The 19,391-nt window shown below is 49.8% G+C and overlaps 1 protein-coding gene across 1 annotated transcript; it reads left to right on the top strand.

The window, feature by feature from the left end:
• The first annotated feature begins 22 nt into the window (after positions 1-22).
• On the top strand, positions 23-19,391 carry NCSTN (nicastrin). The gene is made up of 17 exons (XM_033082821.2): positions 23-204; positions 1,331-1,435; positions 2,136-2,259; positions 3,216-3,328; positions 4,226-4,371; positions 5,212-5,365; positions 6,167-6,276; positions 7,284-7,436; positions 8,770-8,874; positions 9,484-9,561; positions 10,345-10,514; positions 12,028-12,130; positions 12,861-12,956; positions 13,602-13,689; positions 15,533-15,684; positions 16,793-17,005; positions 19,189-19,391. The coding sequence occupies exons 1-17, from the start codon at positions 84-86 to the stop codon at positions 19,309-19,311; spliced, it is 2,154 nt and encodes a 717-aa protein (XP_032938712.1). The 5' UTR covers positions 23-83; the 3' UTR covers positions 19,312-19,391.

The raw sequence follows: 19,391 nt of genomic DNA, 5'->3' as shown, positions 1-19,391 counted from the left end.
GGAAGCGGCACCGCTTCCTCCTACGTCACTTCCGCCGGCTTCGCGGAAGTGGAGCGGCTTCCGGCAGTGCCCATTTCCCGGGAATGGCCCGGGATTCCCTGGGAACGGCCCGGGATTCCCTGGGGACGGCCGGGGATTCCCTGGGAATGCTCGGCCGTTCCCTGAGGATGCTCCGCGCGCTGCTCGTGGCCACGCTGGCGGCGGGTGAGGCCTGAGGAGAGGGAGGGGGGCGCTTTTGGGGTCCCCATGGGCTGTTTTGGGGTCCCCACTGACCCTTTTGGGGTGTCCTGTGAGCCTTTAGGGTCCGTAGTGATCCTTTTGGGGTCTCCATTGGCCTTTTTGGGGACCCCACTGGCCCCTTTGTGGTCCTGGATGATCATTTTGGGGTCCCCATTGGCCTCTTTGGGGTCCCCTGTGTCCCTTTAGGGTCCCTACTGACCCTTTTGGGGTCCCCATTGACCTTTTTCGGGTCCCCTGTGCCCCTTTAGGGTCCCTACTGATCCTTTTGGGGTCTCCTTTGGCCCTTTTGGGGTCCCCTGTGTCCCTTTAGGGTCCCTACTGATCCTTTTGGGGTCTCCATGGGCCTCTTTGGGGTCTCCATTAGCTCTTTTGGGGTCCCCTGTGTCCCTTTAGGGTCCCCACTGGCCCCTTTGGGGTCCTGGCTGATCCTTTTGGGGTCCCCATTGGCCTTTTTGGAGTCTCCGTTGGCCCCTTTTGGGGTCCCCATTGGATCCGTTTGAGACCCCATTGGCCCTTTTGGGGTCCCCTGTGTCCTTTTAGGGTCCCTACTGATCCTTTTGGGGTCCTGGATGATCCTTTTGGGGTCCCCATTGGCCTTTTTGGGGTCCCCACTGGCCCCTTTGGGGTCCCCATTGGCTTTTTTGGGGTCTCCATTGGCTCTTTAGGGTCCCCTGTGTCCCTTTTTGGGGTTCCCATTGGCTCTTTTGTGGTTCCTGGGGTTCCTTTCCCGCTCCATTCCCAAGCTCTGCATCCCCCTGAGGTAAAAAATCGGGAAGGGGCTCTTTTCCCTCTCCCTTCATTCTCAATTTTTGGAGCTCCTAGGATTCCAAAAAAAAAAAAACGCAACAGGAAAGAGCTTTTCCCCCGCCGCATTCCCGGATTTTGGAGCTCCTGTGATTACAAAAAACAGGAAAAGGGATTTTTCTCCCACCTAATTTCCAGGTTTTGGAGCTTCTAGAATGACAAAAACCAGGAAAATGGAGTTTCTTCCCTCTCTCCATTCCCAGATTTTGGAGCTCCTGGGATTACAAAAACCAAGAAAAGGATTTTTCCCCCTTTCCCCTCTCTCATTCCCGGTTTTTCCCGGCAGGGCCGTGCGTGGGGAATTCCGTGGAGAGGAAGATTTACATCCCCCTGAACCACACGGCGCCCTGCGTGCGCCTGCTCAACGCCACGCACCAGATCGGCTGCCAGTGTGAGAGCACGGGAATTCGGGAATTTTCTGGAAATTTTCCAGGAATTTTCCAGGAATTTTCCAGGAATTTTCCAGGAATCTGGGAATTTTCCAGGAATTTTCCAGGAATTTGGGAATTTCGGGAGTTTGGGAATTTGGGAAATCCGGGAATTTAGGAATCCAAGAATTTGGGAATTCAGGAATTTCAGGAATTTGGGAATCTGGGAATTCAGGAGTTTGGGAATTCAGGAATTTGGGGATCTAGTAATTTGGGAAATCCGGGAATGTGGGAATTTGGGAATCTGTGAATTCAGGAGTTTGGGAATTCAGGAATTTGGGGATCTAGTAATTTGGGAAATCCGGGAATGTGGGAATTTCAGGAATCTAGGAATTCGGGAATTTGGAAATTCAGGAATTTCAGGAATTTGGGAATCATGGAATTTGGGAATCTGGGAATTCGGGAATTCAGGAATCCAGGAATTTGGGAATTGCGGGGGGTGCCTGAGGGAGCCTCACGGTGATCCTGGATGTGTGAGATCAATGGGAATCCCGGGAATTTGGGAATTTTGGGAATTCTGAGAGGACAAATCCCACATTTCCACCCCACTGCTCTTCCCCTCAATCCCTCATCCCCCTCCCCTGCTTTTCCTTGGAAAACCACGGAGTTTGGAAGGAATTCCCTGGAATTCCGAGGGGCTGATCCCGATTTTCCGTCCCCCAGCGTCGCTCAGCGGGGACACGGGCGTGATCCACGTGGTGGAAAAGGAGGAAGATCTGGAATGGGCCCTTTCCAAAGGGCCCCACCCGCCCTACATGATCCTGCTAAACGGGAATCTCTTCTCCAGGTCAGGTTTTTTGGGATTGGGAACTCCAAAATTTGGGATCAAATCCCATTTTCCATGTCCTGGCATCACCCGCGCATTCCGGGCTTGGAGCGTTCCTGGTTTTACCGGGATTTCAGGGTTTTATTAGTGCTAAACTTGATTTTCCTTCTTTTTTGTGGGATTTGGATCTCATATCCATGGAATATTGATCCATTATTTTAAAAAAACTGGAAAACTTAAACCTAGGATTGACTTAGGGCTCCTTTTCCTGGGAAAAGTGGGAAAGACATGGCTGGAATTTTCTCCTTGCTTCTTTTTTCCTCGTTTTGGGCCTTTCCCTCATAAAAATCCTGGGATTTTTGCTTCATTTTTGTGATTTATCCCCGTATTTCAATTCTTCATGGATCAATCCCTCATTCCAGACCCATTTTCCCTTTTCTAGGAGGTTTTGCTGAACCTCAGGGGAACTCCCGGATTTGCGGCCTTGTTGATTTTCCGCCATTTTGGGCCCTCCTTTCATAAAAATCCAGGGATTTTTTCTTCATTTCCATGATTAATCCCCAGATTTCAATTCTTCATGGATCAATCCCTAATTCCAACTCCCTTTTCCCTTTTCCAGGGAGATTTTGATGCAGCTGAAGGGAACTTCTGGGATTTGCGGCCTTGTTGATTTTCCGCCATTTTGGACCCTCCCCTCATAAAATTCCATGGATTTTTCCTTCATTTCCATGATTAATCCCCATATTTCAGTTCTTTATGGATCAATCCCTAATTCCAACTCCCATTTCCATTTTCCAGGGAGATTTTGATGCAGCTGAAGGGAACTTCTGGGATTTGCGGCCTTGTTGGTTTTCCGCCATTTTGGGCCCTTTCCTCATAAAAATCCTGGGATTTTTCCTTCATTTCCATGACTTATCGCCATATTCCAATTCTTTATGGATCAATCCCTGATTCCAGCCCTTTTATCCTTTTTCCAGGGAGATTTTGATGCGGCTGAAGGGAAATTCCCGGATCTCCGGCCTGGCCGTGGCTGCTGCCGCCCCTTCTGGAGGATTTTCCCCAGGATTGAAGTGTCCTAACGATGGATTTGGTGAGGAACATTCCCATCTTTTCCCCTTTTTTCCATGTTTTTTCATAATTTTCCCCATTTTCCCCATATTTTCCCACTTTTTCGCTTTTTTCCCCATGTATTTTCCCTTTTTTTTCTCATAGTTTCCCAATTTTTGACATTTTTTCATCCTTTTCCCCCCATATTTTTCACCATTTTTTCCCATATGTCCCTGTTTTCCCACCATTTTTTCCATTATGTTATTCCCCATATTTCCCCATTTCCCCCCTCATATTTTCCCCATTTTTTCACTATGTTTTCCCCTACATTTCCCCCATTTTTCCACCATTTTATTCCATTTTTCCCCCCATTTCTCTCCTCATATTTTGCCCCATTTTCCCCCAGATTTCCCCCATTTTTTCACTATAGTTTCCCCTACATTTCCCCCATATTTTTCACCTTTTAATTCCATCTTTTCACACATTTATCCCCTCATATTTTCCCCCAGATTTTCTCCCATTTTCCCCCAGATTTCCCCCATTTTTTCACTATGATTTCCCCTATATTTCCCCATATTTTCCCCCAGATTTCCCCCATTTTTTCACTATGATTTCCCCTATATTTCCCCATATTCACCCCCATTTTTCACTATGTTTTCACCATTTCCCCCCTGTTTTTCCCCCCATATTTCCCCATTTTCCCCCTCATATTTCCCCCATTTTTTCACGATGATTTCCCCCCATTTTTCACTGTGTTTTTCACCATTTCCCCTCTGTTTTTCCCCCATTTTTCCCCTCATATTTTCCCCATTTTTTCACCGTTTTATTCCATTTTTTCACACATTTCTCTCCTCATATTTCCCCCATTTTCTCCCCATATTCTCCCCCCATTTTCCACAGTGTTTTTCACCATTTTCCCCTGTTTTTGCCCCGTTCCCAGGGCTGTACTCAGAGGAGCACGGGCCGGAGTTTGCTCACTGCAATGGCTCTGTCTGGAACCCCCTGGGCTCGGGGGTCTCCTACGAGGATTTCCCCTTCCCCATTTTCCTGCTGCAGGACGCCAACGAGACCGAAACCATCAAAGAGGTGCTGGGAAAACAACGGGGGAGGGAGATTGGGGAATCTGGGGGGAAATCTGCTGAAATCAGTTAAAAACCTGTTTAAAATCTATTAAAAACGTGTTAAAAAACCCATTAAAAACCCATTAAAAATCCATTAAAAACACATTGAAAATCAGTAAAAGACCTGTAAAAAATCCACTAAAAATCTGTAATAAACTTATAAAAATCCATTAAAATTCCCTAAAAAATCCGTTAAAAATCTGTAACAAACTCATAAAAATTCCATTAAAATGGCCTAAAAAATCCGTAACAAACTCATAAAAATCCATTAAAATTCCCTTAAAAAATCCATTAAAAATCCATAATAACCTCATAAAAATCTCTCAAAATTCCCTTAAAAATCCATAATAAACTGATAAAAATCCCTTAAAATTCCCTAAAAAATCCATTAAAAATCCATAATAAACTCATAAAAATCCCTTAAAATTCCCTAAAAAATCCATTAAAACTCCTTAATAAACTCATAAAAATCCATTAAAATGCCCTATAAAAATCTATTAAAAATCCGTAATAAACTCATAAAAATCCAGTAAAATTCACTAAATATCCATTAAAAGTCAATAATAAACTCATAAAAATCTCTTAAAATTCCCTTAAAAATCCATAATAAACTCATAAAAATCCATTAAAATTCCCTAAAAAAATCCATTAAAAATCCGTAATAAACTCATAAAAATCCATTAAAATTCCCTAAACAAATCCATTAAAAATCTGTAAAAAAACCCTTTAAAACCAGACCAAAAATTTTTTCAAAACCCCATAAAAAATCCCCAGTTCCCCCTGAGCCATTCCCGTTTTCCTGCAGTGTTTCCGTGCCCACAACGTGCCGGCGGTTCCGGGCGCGGCGCCGCAGTTCCCGCTCTGTGCCATGCAGCTGCAGTCCCACATGCACGCGGCCGCCAGCACCGTCACCTGCATGCGGCGCAGCTCGCTGCAGAGCACCTTCAGCATCAACCCAGGTGAGCATTGCTGCTTTTCCTGGGAATTCTGGGGGAATTCCCACCCGGTTCCACCCCTTCCCAAGGGGTTTAGAGGAGTTTGGTTCGGTCGTGTCTGATTTCTGGGGTTCCCAAACCCAGCCTAGGATGATTTCTGCTTTTCCCAGATGTCCTTTGGGATCCATTCGTGGATTCCTCCCTGAATCCCAGCAATTCTTTCCTATTTTTCCAGAAAAATTCCACAGGAATTCCATTTTACCCATGGGTTTTAGTGGAATTTTGCTGATTTTTCCCTCATTCCCAGTCTGAATCCAACTCCTGGAATGTTTCCCTCTCTTCCCAGGGATATCAGGCTCTGGAGCCCCTGAATCCCGTCAATTTCTCTCTCTTTTCCGTGGATTCCAGGCCAAAATTCCCACAGAAATTCAATTTTTTTCCCATTTTCAGCAGAATTTTCAGGTTTTTCCCAGACTGATCCCAACTCCTGGAATGTTTTTTTCTTTCCCAGAGATTCATGCTGGATTACAACATCTGGAGCTCCCTTCACTGCATCATTCCACAAAAAATCAATTGATTCCAAATTTTCAGCAGAATTTTAATTTTTTTCCTATTTTTTCCTGGAGCAATCCCAACTCCTGGAATGTTTTTTCCTTTCCCAGCGATCCCTGCTGGATTACAACATCTGGAGCTCCCTGCACCGCATCAATCCCACAAAAATCCCACAAAAATTCAATTTATTCCCCATTTTCAACGGAATTTTCAGATTTTTCCCGTTTTTCCCTGGAGCAATCCCAACTCCTGGAATGTTTTCTCCTTTCCCAGAGATCGTGTGTGACCCCCTGCTGGATTACAACGTCTGGAGTTCCCTGCAGCCCATCAACGCCTCGGGGAAGGTGGAGCCCGAGAAGCGCCTGATCCTGGCGGCCACGCGGGTGAGAGCCCAGGGAAAACCGGGAAAATCATGGAAAAATCCTCAGGAAAATCGTGGAAAAATCCCCGTGGAAATCCCTGGGAAAATCATGGAAAAAATCCTGGGAAAATCATGGGGAAATACCTGGGAAAATCATGGAAGAATCCTCAGGAAAATAATGGGAAAATCCCTGGGAAAATCATGAGGAAATCCTTGGGAAAATACTGGGGAAATCCCTGGGAAAATCTTGAAAAAATCAAGGGGAAAATCCCTGGGAAAAGCATGGGAAATCATGGGAAAATCCCTGAGAAAATCATGGAAAAATCCTCAGGAAAATCATGGGAAAATCCCGGGGAAAATCATGGAAAAATCTGGGGAAAATCATGGGAGAATCCTGGAAAAATAATGGAAAAGTCCTGGGAGAAATCATGGGAAAATCCTTGGAGAAAATCGTGGAAAAATCCCTGGGAGAATCCCAGGAAAATTCCGGAAAAATCCCATTCCCATTCCTGTTTTTTCAGGTGGACACCCACTCATTTTTCTGGAACATTCCCTGTTTTTTTTCTGGAACATTTCCTGTGTTTCCCATTTCCCAGGTGGACAACCACTTGTTTTTCTGGAACATTCCCTGTGTTTTTCTGGAACATTCCCCTGTGTTTTTCTGGAACATTCCCTGTCTCATTCCCATTTTTCCCCTTTTTCCAGGTGGACAGCCACTCGTTTTTCTGGAATGTTCCCTGTCTCATTCCCATTTTTCCCCTTTTTCCAGGTGGACAGCCACTCGTTTTTCTGGAACATTCCCTGTCTCATTCCCATTTTTTCCCATTTATTTTCCAGGTGGACAGCCACTCGTCTTTTTTCTGGAATATTCCCTGTGTTTTTCTGTCTCAGTCCCATTTTTTCCCCTTTTTCCAGGTGGACAGCCACTCGTTTTTTTTCTGGAACATTCCCTGTGTTTTTCTGGAGCATTCCCTGTGTTTTTCTGGAACATTCCCTGTCTCATTCCCTGTATTTTTCCCATTTTTCCAGGTGGACAGCCACTCGTTTTTCTGGAACGTGGCCCCGGGTGCCGAGGCCGCCGTCGGCTCCTTCGTGTCCCTGCTGGCGGCCGCGCAGGCGCTGCAGGCGGCCCCGGGGGCGCTGGGGCTGCCCCAGAACGTCCTGTTCGTCTTCTTCCAGGGGGTGAGAGTGGGAATTCCCGGGAATGGCCCCAGATCCGCGGGATCGGACACAAATCCCTGAGATCCCAACCCAAATCCCCGGCATCGGCCCCAGATCCGCGGGATCGGCCACAAATCCATGAGATGGGCCCCAAATCCCTGAGATCCCAACCCAAATCCATGGGATGGGCCCCAAATCCTTGGGATGGGCCACAAATCCTTGGGATGGGCCACAAATCCATGGGATCCCAACCCAAATCCTTGGGATCAGCCCCAAATCCGCGGGATTGGACACAAATCGCTGGGATCCCAACCCAAATCCTTGGGATCCCAACCCAAATCCTGGGAATCCCAACCCAAATCCATGGGATGGGCCCCAAATCCATGGGATCCCAACCCAAATCCTTGGGATCCCAACCCAAATCCTTGGGATCCCAACCCAAATTCATGGGATGGGCCACAAATCCTTGGGATCCCAACCCAAATCTGCGGGATTGGCCCCAAATTCATGGGATCGCCCCCAAATCCTTGGGATCAGCCCCAAATCACTGGGATCCCAACCCAAATCCTTGGGATCGGCCCCAAATCCCCGGGATCGGACACAAATCCCTGAGATCCCAACCCAAATCCTTGGGATCGGCCCCAAATCCACTGGATTGGCCCCAAATCCATGGGATCAGCCCCAAATCCTTGGGATCAGCCCCAAATCCCTGAGATTCCCAACCCAAATCCATGGGATGGGCCCCAAATCCATGGGATCAGCCCCAAATCCTTGCGATCAGCCCCAAATCCCTGAGATCCCAACCCAAATCCTTGGGATCGGCCCCAAATCCACTGGATTGGCCCCAAATCCCTGAGATTCCCAACCCAAATCCATGGGATCAGCCCCGAATCCTTGGGATCTACCCCAAATGCCCGGGATCAGCCCCAAATCCATGGGATGGGGCCCAAATCCTTGGGATCGGCCCCAAATCCACTGGATTGGCCCCAAATCCCTGAGAGTCCCAACCCAAATCCATGGGATGAGCCCCAAATCTGTGGGATCCCAACCCAAATCCTGGGGATTGACACCAAATTCATGGAATCAATCCCAACCCAAATCCTGGGGATTGGCACCAAATCCATGGAATCAATCCCGGCCCCAAATCCATGGGATCTGCCCCGAATCCTGGACATTGGCCCCAGATCCTTGGGATCAGTCCCAACCCTTGGGATCTGGCCCCAAATCCTCGGGATCCCAGCCCTGGATCCCTGGGATCAGTTCCAGATCCTGGACCGGCCCTTGGGAAGGAGCTTTTCCTTTTCCCCTTTCCCCTTTCCCACCCCAGAATTCCCGGAATTTTCCTGTTTTCCAGGAAACCTTCGATTACATCGGCAGCTCCCGGCTGGTGTTCGACATGGAGCAGGAGAAATTCCCGCTGCGCCTGGAGAACATCGGAGCCTTCCTGGAGCTGGGCCAGGTCTGGCACAATCCACAGGGGACATTCCCAGCAAACATTCCCAGGAAACATTCCCAGGAAACATTCCCAGGAGTTCCAGAGCTGGGCTTCCCTCCCAGGAGCTCCATTTCCCCAAAATTCACCGAGTTTTCCTTGGAATTCCATGAGTTTCCCCTCAGAATTTCCTGAGTTTCCCCTCAGAATTCCCTGAGATTTCCCCGGAATTCCTGAATTTTCCCACAGAATTCCCTGAGATTTGCCCCAGAATTCCCTGAGTTTCCCCTGGAATTCTCATCCCATCTCTGATTTTTCCCAGGAATTCCCATCCTAGCTGGGATTTTTCCCAGGAGTTCCAGAGCTGGGCTTCCCTCACAGGGAGTCCATTTCCCAAAAATTCCCTGAGTTTTCCTTGGAATTCCATGAGTTTCCCCTCAGAATTCCCTGAGTTTTCTTTGGAATTCCCTGAGATTTCCCCAGAATTCCCAGGGTTTTTCTTGGAATTCTCAGAATTTCCCCTCAGAATTCCCTGAGTTTTCCCCCAGAATTCCCTGAGTTTCCCAGGAATTCCCATCCCATCTCTGATTTTCCCAGGAATTCCCACCCCAGCTCTGATTCCCGGCCCTTTCCCAGGTTTCTCTCCGGAACGACTCTGTGCTCTGGATGCACACGGATCCCATTTCCCGCCGGAACCAATCCGTGGACTCCCAGGTGAGCCTGGAATCCCGGGAATGTTCCCATCCCAAAAAATCCCGCAGAGCCTTTCCCAAAAATTCAAGGGCTGACACAATTCCTGGGATATTCCCAGCAAAATCCGGGATCCTGCAGAGGATTTCAACTTCTCGTGGGAATTCCAACCCTTCCAAATTCCCAGTGGGAATTCCAACTTTTTAAAATTCCCAATGCGAATTCCTACGAAATTCCCAATGGGAACTGTGTCCTTTTCAAATTCCCAATTGGGAATTCCTTACAATTTCCCACTGGGAATTCCAACCATTCTAAATTCCCAATGATAATTCCAACCTTTTAAAATTCCCACTGGGAATTGCAATATTTCCAAATTCCCACTGGGAATTCCAACCATTTAAAATTACCGGTGTCAATTCCAATGTTTTAAAAATCCCAATGAGAATTCCACCCCAAATTCCCGCTGGGAATTCCAACCCTTCTAAATTCCCTGTGGGAATTCTATCCCAAATTCCCACTGGGAATTCCAACCCTTCTAAATTCCCACTGTGAATTCTATCCCAAATTCCCACTGGGAATTCCAACCATTTAAAATTACCAGTGAGAATTCCACCCTTCAAAATTCCCAATGGGAATTCCAGTACTTTCGAATTCCCGCTGGAAATTCCCTTCCAAATCCCCACTGGGAATTCCATCCCAAATTCCTTTTCCCGTGGATACTCCAAGCACAAATCCAGGATTTCCAGCGGGATTTCAGCTCCCAGACCCGCGGTGCATTCCCGTTTTTCCCGCTGTTCCCGTTTCCAGGTCCGGGATCTCCTGGACGTTTTGAACCGCTCCAGCCCCGGCTCCGGAGTTTCCCTGGCGGATCCGGGCGTGTCCCAGCCCCTCCCCCCATCGTCATTCCAGAGGTTCCTGAGGGCCCGGAGCATCCCGGGGGTGGTGCTGAGCGACCACCGCGGGCAATTCCACAACAGGTGCGGGAGAAAATGGGAATGCTGGGAATTCTGGGAATGATCGGAATGCTGGAACAGGTAAAAAAATGGGAATTCTGGGAATGGCAGAAATTCTGGAACGGAGATTTAAAAAAATGGAATTTCAGGAATTCTGGTAATGCTGGGACAGGTGAAAAAAAAAGGGAATGGCGGGAATTCTGGGACAGGTAAAAAAAAATGAGAATTCCGGGAATTCTGGGAACGCTGGGACAGGTGAAAAAATGAGAATTCCAGGAATTCTGAGAATGCTGGGAATGACAGGAATGGCGGGAATTCCAGAACAGGTGAGAAAATGGGAATTCTGGGAATGGTGGGAATGACGGGAATTCTGGAACAGGGGAGGAATTCCGGAAATTCTGGGACAGGTGAAAAACAGGAATTTGGGGATTCCAGAACATGTGAGAAAATTCTGGGAATGCTGGGAATTCTGGAACAGAGAAAAATACTGGAATTCTGGGAATGCCAGGACAGGTAAAAAACTGGAAAACCAGGAATTCTGGGACAGGTAAAAAATCTGGGAATTCTGGGTCTTCCAGAACAGATAAAACATCTGGAATTCCAGGAATTCTGAAACAGGTAAAATTAGGGAATTCTGGGATTCTGTAACAGGTTAAAAATCTGGGAATTCTGGGAATTATACAACAGGCATTCCAGCGGAATTTCAGCTTCCCATGGGAATCCCATCCCAAAAAATCTGGGAATTCCCGGATTTCACTCTTCCCATGGGAATCCCATCCCAAAAAAACCCCGGGATGGGGCCGAGTTCCCTTTTCCAACCAGAACTCCGGGATTTTTGACCCGACGGCGCCGTTCCCGTGGGAATCCCGTCCCGTTGGGAACCCTGGGAATGCTCGGAGGAGCGCGAGGGAATTGCTCGGACAGGCGAGAGGAAAATTCCGGAGTTTTTCTGGGAGGAGATTCCTGGCCCGGAGCCCGGCAGGAGCCGGAGGCGCCGGAGCCGCAGCTGCGCTTCCGGAGGCTGCTCCCGGAATTTTCCATGGGATTATTTTTGGGATGTTTCCTCTCCAATTCCTTGTTTGTTTTTTTATTTTTTATTTTTTTTGGGATCACCCCCCGTGACCCTGATCCGGCTTTTCCAAAGGAATTCTGCGGGGATTTGGGAAAACGCCAAATCCCAGCTCTGGGATTCCTTTGGGATCATCCCGGATTTTTTGGGAATGTGGAAATCCAGCTGGAATTCCATTAATGAATAATGAGTCGTTAATTGAGGAAACCCGTTGGAATTCCAAGCTTTTCCTTGGATCCATCAGGAATTTCCTCCTCCCAGCTCATGGAATGGGCTCTGAAAATTCCAGCCTGGAAAATTCCTGGAATTCCGACCAGAAAAGCTTTGGAAGAGGAAATTCCGAACCCTCCTGGTTAATCCCAGAAAATCCCGGATTCAGAATTCCCGGGTCCCTTTCCCAACAGGATTTTCCCTCCGGGGTGGGAATTCCCGACCCGATCCCGGATTTTTCCCGGTTTTTATTCCCAGGTATTTCCAGAGCATCTACGACACGGCCGAGAACATTGGGATGCATTATCCCGAGGGATTGACGCCCGAGGAGCAGCTGGAGTTCGTCACCGAGACAGCCGAGGTCCCTGGGAGGAGGAATTCCTGGAATTCCTGGGGTTTGGGGTCTGGGGATTCCTGGGATTCAGGGAATTCCTGGGGTTTGAGATCTGGGGGATACCTGAAATTTGGAATTCCTGGAAATTCCTAGGATTTGGGAGCTGAGATTCGGGAGCTGGGATTTGGGATCCAGGGAGTTCCTGGGATATGGGATCTGGAATTCCTAGGATTTAGTATCTGGGATTTGGGATCTGGGATTCCTGGAATTGGGGATCCAGGGGATTCCTGGGATTTGGGATCTGGGATCGGGGATCCTGGGATTCAGGAGCTGGCATTCAAGATCTGGGAATTTCTGGGATTTGGGAACTGGGATTTGGGATCCAGTGGAATTCCTGGGATTTGGGATTCAGGCAGGAATGGGAATTGGAGGGGAGGGAGAAAAGCAGGAAAAGGTGGGAAGGGGCTGGGAGGGATTTGGGATTGGGAGAGGGAGGAAAAGCTGGGAAAAGGAGCAGGAATAAAACCTGAAGGTTTTGGAAATGGGGAGGGAAGGGAAAACATTTGGAATAAAGGTGGGAGTAAATCCCGAGGGATTTGGGAACAAGGGAAAAAGTGGGAGAAATCTGGGAATAAGGGCAGGAAGGATGTGGGAGCGTTGGGATCCCAGAGCTCAGGGCCGGCTGTGGATCCCGGCTGTTTTCCCGGGAATTCCCATTCCCAGAATTCCCAGAATTCCCGGAATTCCCGTTTTGCAGGCGCTGGCCCAGGTGGGCACGCTGCTGGCCCGGGCTCTGTTCTCCCTGGCTGGAGGGACCGACCCCACCGAGAGCATCCGGGCGGATCCAAAAACGGTAGGAATGCCGGGAATTCTGGGAATTCTGGGGTGGGGATCCGCGCTTTTCCTGGAACGCCCAATTTTCCTGGAGTCACTGGAATTACAATCCCCAATTTTCCTGGAGTCGCTGGAATTACAATCCCTAATTTTCCTGGAGTCCCTGGAATTGGAATCCCCAATTTCCCTGGAGTCCCTGGAATTGGAATCCCTAATTTTCTTGGAATTAACAGCCCTGATTTTCGTGAAATCCCTGGAATTGGAATCCACGATTTTTCTGGAATTAGAATCCCTCGTTTACTTGAAATTCCTGGGAATTGGAATCCCAGATTTTCCCTGGTATCCCAAATTTTCCTGGAGTCCCCAGGGTTGGAATCACTGGGACTGGAATCCCCAATTTACTCGAAATCCCTGGAATTAGAATCCTCAGTTTTCCTGGAATTAAAATCCCCAATTTTCCTGAAATCCCTGGAATTAGAATTCCCAATTTCCCTGGAATTGGGATCCCTGGTCCTGGAATTAGAATCCCCAATTTCCCTGGAATCTCCATTTCCCTGGGATCCCCAATCCCATCCCTGTCCCACAGAATTCCCTCTGCTTTCCTTGGGATCCCCTCCCTTCCAGGGGATCCCTTTTTCCTGAGGGAATTCCGGGGTTTTTCCAGGTCACCCGGCTGCTCTACGGATTCCTGCTCAACTCCAACAATTCCTGGTTCCAGTCCCTCATCAAACCCGACCAGAAGGGAATCCTGGGTGAGGCAACGCCGGAATCCAACATTCCCAATTTTCCAACTTTCATTCCCAGCTTTCATTCCCATTTTCCCAGCTCTAATCCCCATTTTCCCACTCTAATTCCCATTTTTCCTGCCTGGGATCCCTCTGAACCACCGTTTCCATTCCCATTCCTATGTTTCCCATTATTTTTCCCATTTTTCTCATGTTTTTCCCGTTTTTCCAGTCCCATTCCCTCAGCACTACATGTCCATGTTCCCAATCACGTTTTTCCCATTTTTCCCATTATTTTTCCCATTTTTCCCATTATTTTTCCCATTTTTCCCATTTTTCCAGGCCCGTTTCCCCAGCACTACATGCCATGTCTCCAATCCCATTTTTCCCGTTATTCCCGTTGTTTTTCCCGTTTTTCCAGGCCCATTTCCCCAGCACTACGTGGCCGTGGCCCCATTCCCATTATTCCCGTTACTTTTCCCGTTATTCCCGTTATTTTTCCATGTTTTCCAGGCCCGTTTCCCCAGCACTACGTGGCCGTGTCTCCAATCCCGTTATTCCCGTTATTCCCGTTGTTTTTCCATGTTTTCCAGGCCCGTTCCCCCAGCACTACGTGGCCGTGGCCCCAATGCCGTTATTCCCGTTATTTTTCCCGTTATTCCCGTTATTTTTCCCGTTTTTCCAGGCCCGTTCCCCCAGCACTACGTGGCCGTGGCCCCAATACCGTTATTCCCGTTATTCCCGTTATTTTTCCATGTTTTCCAGGCCCATTTCCCCAGCACTACGTGGCCTTGGCCCCATTCCCATTATTCCCATTATTTTTCCCATTATTTTTCCATGTTTTCCAGGCCCGTTTCCCCAGCACTACATGGCTGTGTCTCCAATCCCGTTATTCCCGTTATTTTTCCCATTGTTCCCATTATTTTTCCCATTTTTCCAGGCCCATTTCCCCAGCACTACATGGCCGTGGCCCCAATCCCGTTATTCCCATTATTCCCGTTATTTTTCCATGTTTTCCAGGCCCGTTTCCCCAGCACTACGTGGCCGTGTCTCCAATCCCATTAATCCCGTTATTTTTCCCGTTATTCCCGTTGTTTTTCCCGTTTTTCCAGGCCCGTTCCCCCAGCACTACGTGACTGTGTTCCCAATCCCGTTTTTCCTGTTATTTTTCCCATTATTCCCATTATTTTTCCATGTTTTCCAGGCCCATTTCCCCAGCACTACGTGGCTGTGTCTCCATTCCCATTATTCCCGTTGTTTTTCCCGTTATTCCCGTTGTTTTTCCCGTTTTTCCAGGCCCGTTTCCCCAGCACTACGTGGCCGTGGCCCCATTCCCATTATTCCCGTTATTTTTCCCGTTATTTTTCCCGTTATTCCCATTATTTTTCCCATTTTCCCAGGCCCGTTTCCCCAGCACTACATGGCCGTGTCTCCAATCCCGTTATTCCCGTTATTCCCGTTATTTTTCCCATTATTTTTCCATGTTTTCCAGGCCCGTTCCCGCAGCACTACGTGGCCGTGGCCCCAATCCCATTAATCCCATTATTTTTCCCGTTATTCCCGTTATTTTTCCCGTTACTTTTCCCATTATTTTTCCTGTTATTCCCATTATTTTTCCATGTTTTCCAGGCCCGTTCCCCCAGCACTACATGCCATGTCTCCAATCCCATTTCCCCATTATTTTTCCCGTTATTCCCGTTATTTTTCCATGTTTTCCAGGCCCGTTCCCCCAGCACTACGTGGCCGTGGCCCCAATGCCGTTATTCCCGTTATTTTTCCCGTTTTTCCAGGCCCGTTTCCCCAGTACTACGTGGCTGTGGCCCCATTCCCGTTATTCCCGTTATTCCCGTTATTTTTCCATGTTTTCCAGGCCCGTTTCCCCAGCACTACGTGGCCGTGGCCAGCCCCACCAACACCACGCAACTGCTCCAGGCCGTGCTGGGAAACCTGACCGGGATCCGGCTGAACCTGAGCCGGGAGGAGTGCCAGGATCCCGGGAAAAACCCGGCACTGCAGAGCGAGGTGGGAATTGGGAATAATGGGATAATGGGGCCAGGATCCCGGGAAAAACCCGGGAATGCAGAGCAAAGTGGGAATTGGGAATAATGGGATTGGGGATAATGGGATTGGGGATAATGGGATTGGGGCCAGGATCCCGGGAAAAACCCGGGAATGCAGAGCAAGGTGGGCATTGGGAATAATGGGATAATGGGGCCGGGATCCCGGGAAAAACCCGGGAATGCAGAGCAAGGTGATCCTGGAATTTGGGATAATGGGATTGGGGATTTGGGATTGGGATAATGGGGCCAGGATCCCGGGAAAAACCGGGAATGCAGAGCGAGGTGATCCTGGGATTTGGGATAATGGGATTGGGGATGATGGGATAATGGAGCCAGGATCCCGGGAACCAGCGGGATCCCAACCTGAGGTGATTCCTGGGATCTGGGATTGGGATTTGGGATGAGACTGGAGCAGAAACCCAGGATGTGCAATGTGCAATTCCCATTTCCCAACTCCCATTCCCATTTTCCATGTGCATTTCCCAGCTCCCGTTCCCATTTCCCAGCTGTAATTCCCATTTTCCCAGCTGTAATTCCCAGCTGTAATTCCCATTTTTCCCTGCACAATTCCCAGCTGTAATTCCCATTTTTCCCTGTACAATTCCCATTTCCCAACTGTAATTCCCATTTTCCAGCTGTAATTCCCATTTTCCCAGCTCTAATTCCCATTTTCCATGTGTATTTCCCAGCTGTAATTCCCATTTTTCCCTGTACAATTCCCAGCTGTGATTCCCATTTTCCCATGTGTAATTCCCATTTCCCATGTGCAATTCCCATTTTTCCCTGTACAATTCCCAGCTGTAATTCCCATTTTCCCAACTGTAATTCCCATTTCCCAGCTGTATTTCCCAGCTGTAATTCCCATTTTTCCCTGTACAATTCCCAGCTGTAATTCCCATTTTCCCAGCTGTAATTCCCATTTTTCCCCACACAATTCCCAGCTGTAATTCCCATTTTTCCGCACACAATTCCCAACTGTAATTCCCATTTTTCCATGTGTAATTCCCATTTCCCAGCTGTAATTCCCAGCTGTAATTCCCATTTTTCCCTGTACAATTCCCATTTCCCAGCTGTACGAGTACTGGTGGGTCCAGGGCCCCCTGGACGGGAATTCCACATCCCGAATTCCCGGCTGTGTCCGCTCCGGTGTCCGCCTGTCCCCCGCGCTGTCCCCGGCCTTCGAGCTGCGCCGCTGGGATTCCCGGGAATTCTCCACCTGGACCGAGAGCCGCTGGAAGGACATCAGGGCACGGATCTTCCTGGTGGCCAGCAGGGAGCTGGAGGTGACAGCGGGGACACGGAGGGGACACTGGGATGGACACAGGGATGGACACAGGGATGGACACAGGGATGGACACTGGGATGGGGATGGACACTGGGAGGGGACACTGGGACAGGGAGGGGACAGGGATGGGGATGGACACTGGGATGGGGACACTGAGGGGACACTGGGATGGACACTGGGATGGACACCGGGACAGGGATGGGGATGGGGACACAGGGATGGACACAGGGATGGACAAAGGGACAGGAATGGACACTGGGATGGGGATGGGGACACTGAGGGGACACTGGGACAGGAATGGACACGGGGATGGACACTGGGACAGAGATGGGAACACAGGGACAGGGATGGGCACAGGGAGGGGACACTGGGACAGGGATGGGGACACAGGGATGGACACAGAGATGGGGACACTGAGGGGACACTGGGATGGACACAGGGACAGGGATGGACGCTGGGATGGGGACACGGAAGGGACACTGGGACAGGGATGGACACTGGGATGGGCAGAGGGACACTGTGACACCAGGGGGGACACAAGGATGGACACAGAGATGGGGACACTGGGATGGACACAGGGACACAGGGATGGGGACACTGAGGGGACACTGGGATGGACACAGGGATGGGGACACAGGGACAGGGATGGACAAAAGGACAGGGACACAGGGACAGGGATGGACACAGGGGTGGGGATGGACACAGGGATGGGGACACCAAGGAGGACACAGGGATGGACCCAGGGATGGACACAGGGATGGACACAGGGACAGGGATGGACACAGGGACACAGGGATGGGGACACTGAGGGGTCACTGGGATGGACACTGGGACACAAGGGTGGACACTGGGACAGGGATGGACACAGGGAGGGGACACTGGGACAGGGACACAGGGATGGGGATGGGGACACAGGGATGGACACAGGGATGGACACAGGGACGGGGATGGACACAGGGACACAGGGATGGACACTGGGACAAGGATGGACATAGGGATGGACACTGGGATGGGCACAGGGACAGGGAGGGGACACAGGGATGGGAAGAGGGACAGGGACACTGGGACACCAGGGGGGACACTGAGATGGACACAGGGATGGGGACACTGAGGGGACACTGGGACACAGGGATGGGCAGAGGGACACTGGGACACCAGGGGGGACACAGGAATGGACACTGGGACAGAGATGGACACTGGGAGGGGAGGGGACACAGGGACAGGGAGGGGGACACTGGGATGGGGACACAGAGATGGACACAGGGATGGACACTGGGATGGGGATGGACACAAGGACAGGGACACTGAGGGGACACCAAGGGGACAGGAACACAGGGACTGGGATGGACACAGGGATGGGCAGAGGGGGGGACAGGGATGCTCTGCACCTTCATCCCAGGGATCCCAAATCCTGAATTCCCAAATCCCCAAATCCTGAATTCCCAATCCCAAATTCCCAATTCCAGCTGCTGACCCTGTCCCTGGGGATGCTGGTGCTGCTCCTGTCCCTGCTCTGCACCTTCATCCCAAGGATCCCAAATCCCCAATTCCCAAACTCCCAAACTCCCAAATGTCCAAATCCCCAAATCCCGAATTCCCAATCCCAAATTCCCAAATCCTGAATTCCCAATTCCCAAATTCCCAATTCCAGCTGCTGACCCTGTCCCTGGGTGTGCTGGTGCTGCTCCTGTCCCTGCCCTGCACCTTCATCCCAGGGATCCCAAATCCAAAATCCCCATCCCAGGGATCCCAAATCCCCATCCTAGGGATCCCAAATCCCAAATTCCCCAAATCCTGAATTCCCAAATTCCCAATTCCAGCTGCTGACGCTGTCCCTGGGTGTCCTGGTGCTGCTCCTGTCCCTGCTCTGCACCTTCATCTCAAGGATCCCAAATCCCCAATTCCAAAACTCCCAAACTCCCAAATCCCCAAATCCCCAATCCCAAATTCCCAAATCCCGAATTCCCAATCCCAAATTCCCAAATCCCGGATTCCCAATTCCCAAATTCCCAATTCCAGCTGCTGACGCTGTCCCTGGGTGTGCTGGTGCTGCTCCTGTCCCTGCTCTGCACCTTCATGCCAAGGATCCCAAATCCCCAATTCCCAAACTCCCAAATCCCCAAATCCCCAATCCCTAATTCCCAAATCCCGAATTCCCAATTCCCAAATTCCCAATTCCAGCTGCTGACGCTGTCCCTGGGTGTCCTGGTGCTGCTCCTCTCCCTGCTCTGCACTTTCCTCATCAACTCCAAGGCCTCGCTGCTCTTCGGGCTCCCGGCCCAGCCCGGCCCCTCCGGATACTGAAAATCGGGAAAACCTCCTGGGATGGGGCTGGGAAAGCTGGGAATCCTCCCCAGGATCCTGGAAAACCTCCTGGGATGGGG

This window comes from Catharus ustulatus, chromosome 30 (genome assembly GCF_009819885.2).
Source record: "Catharus ustulatus isolate bCatUst1 chromosome 30, bCatUst1.pri.v2, whole genome shotgun sequence".
NCBI classification, from domain to species: domain Eukaryota; kingdom Metazoa; phylum Chordata; class Aves; order Passeriformes; family Turdidae; genus Catharus; species Catharus ustulatus.
Note: the sequence above shows the minus strand (reverse complement) of the source record. Positions and strands in the feature narration are given on the sequence as shown.

Coding starts and splice junctions, on each gene's coding strand:
- NCSTN (XM_033082821.2), top strand. CDS start 84: ATGGCCCGGGATTCCCTGGGAACGGCCCGGGATTCCCTGGGGACGGCC. Junction 9,562..10,344: donor ACCAATCCGTGGACTCCCAG/GTGAGCCTGGAA, acceptor TCCCGTTTCCAG/GTCCGGGATCTCCTGGACGT. Junction 12,957..13,601: donor TCCGGGCGGATCCAAAAACG/GTAGGAATGCCG, acceptor GGGTTTTTCCAG/GTCACCCGGCTGCTCTACGG.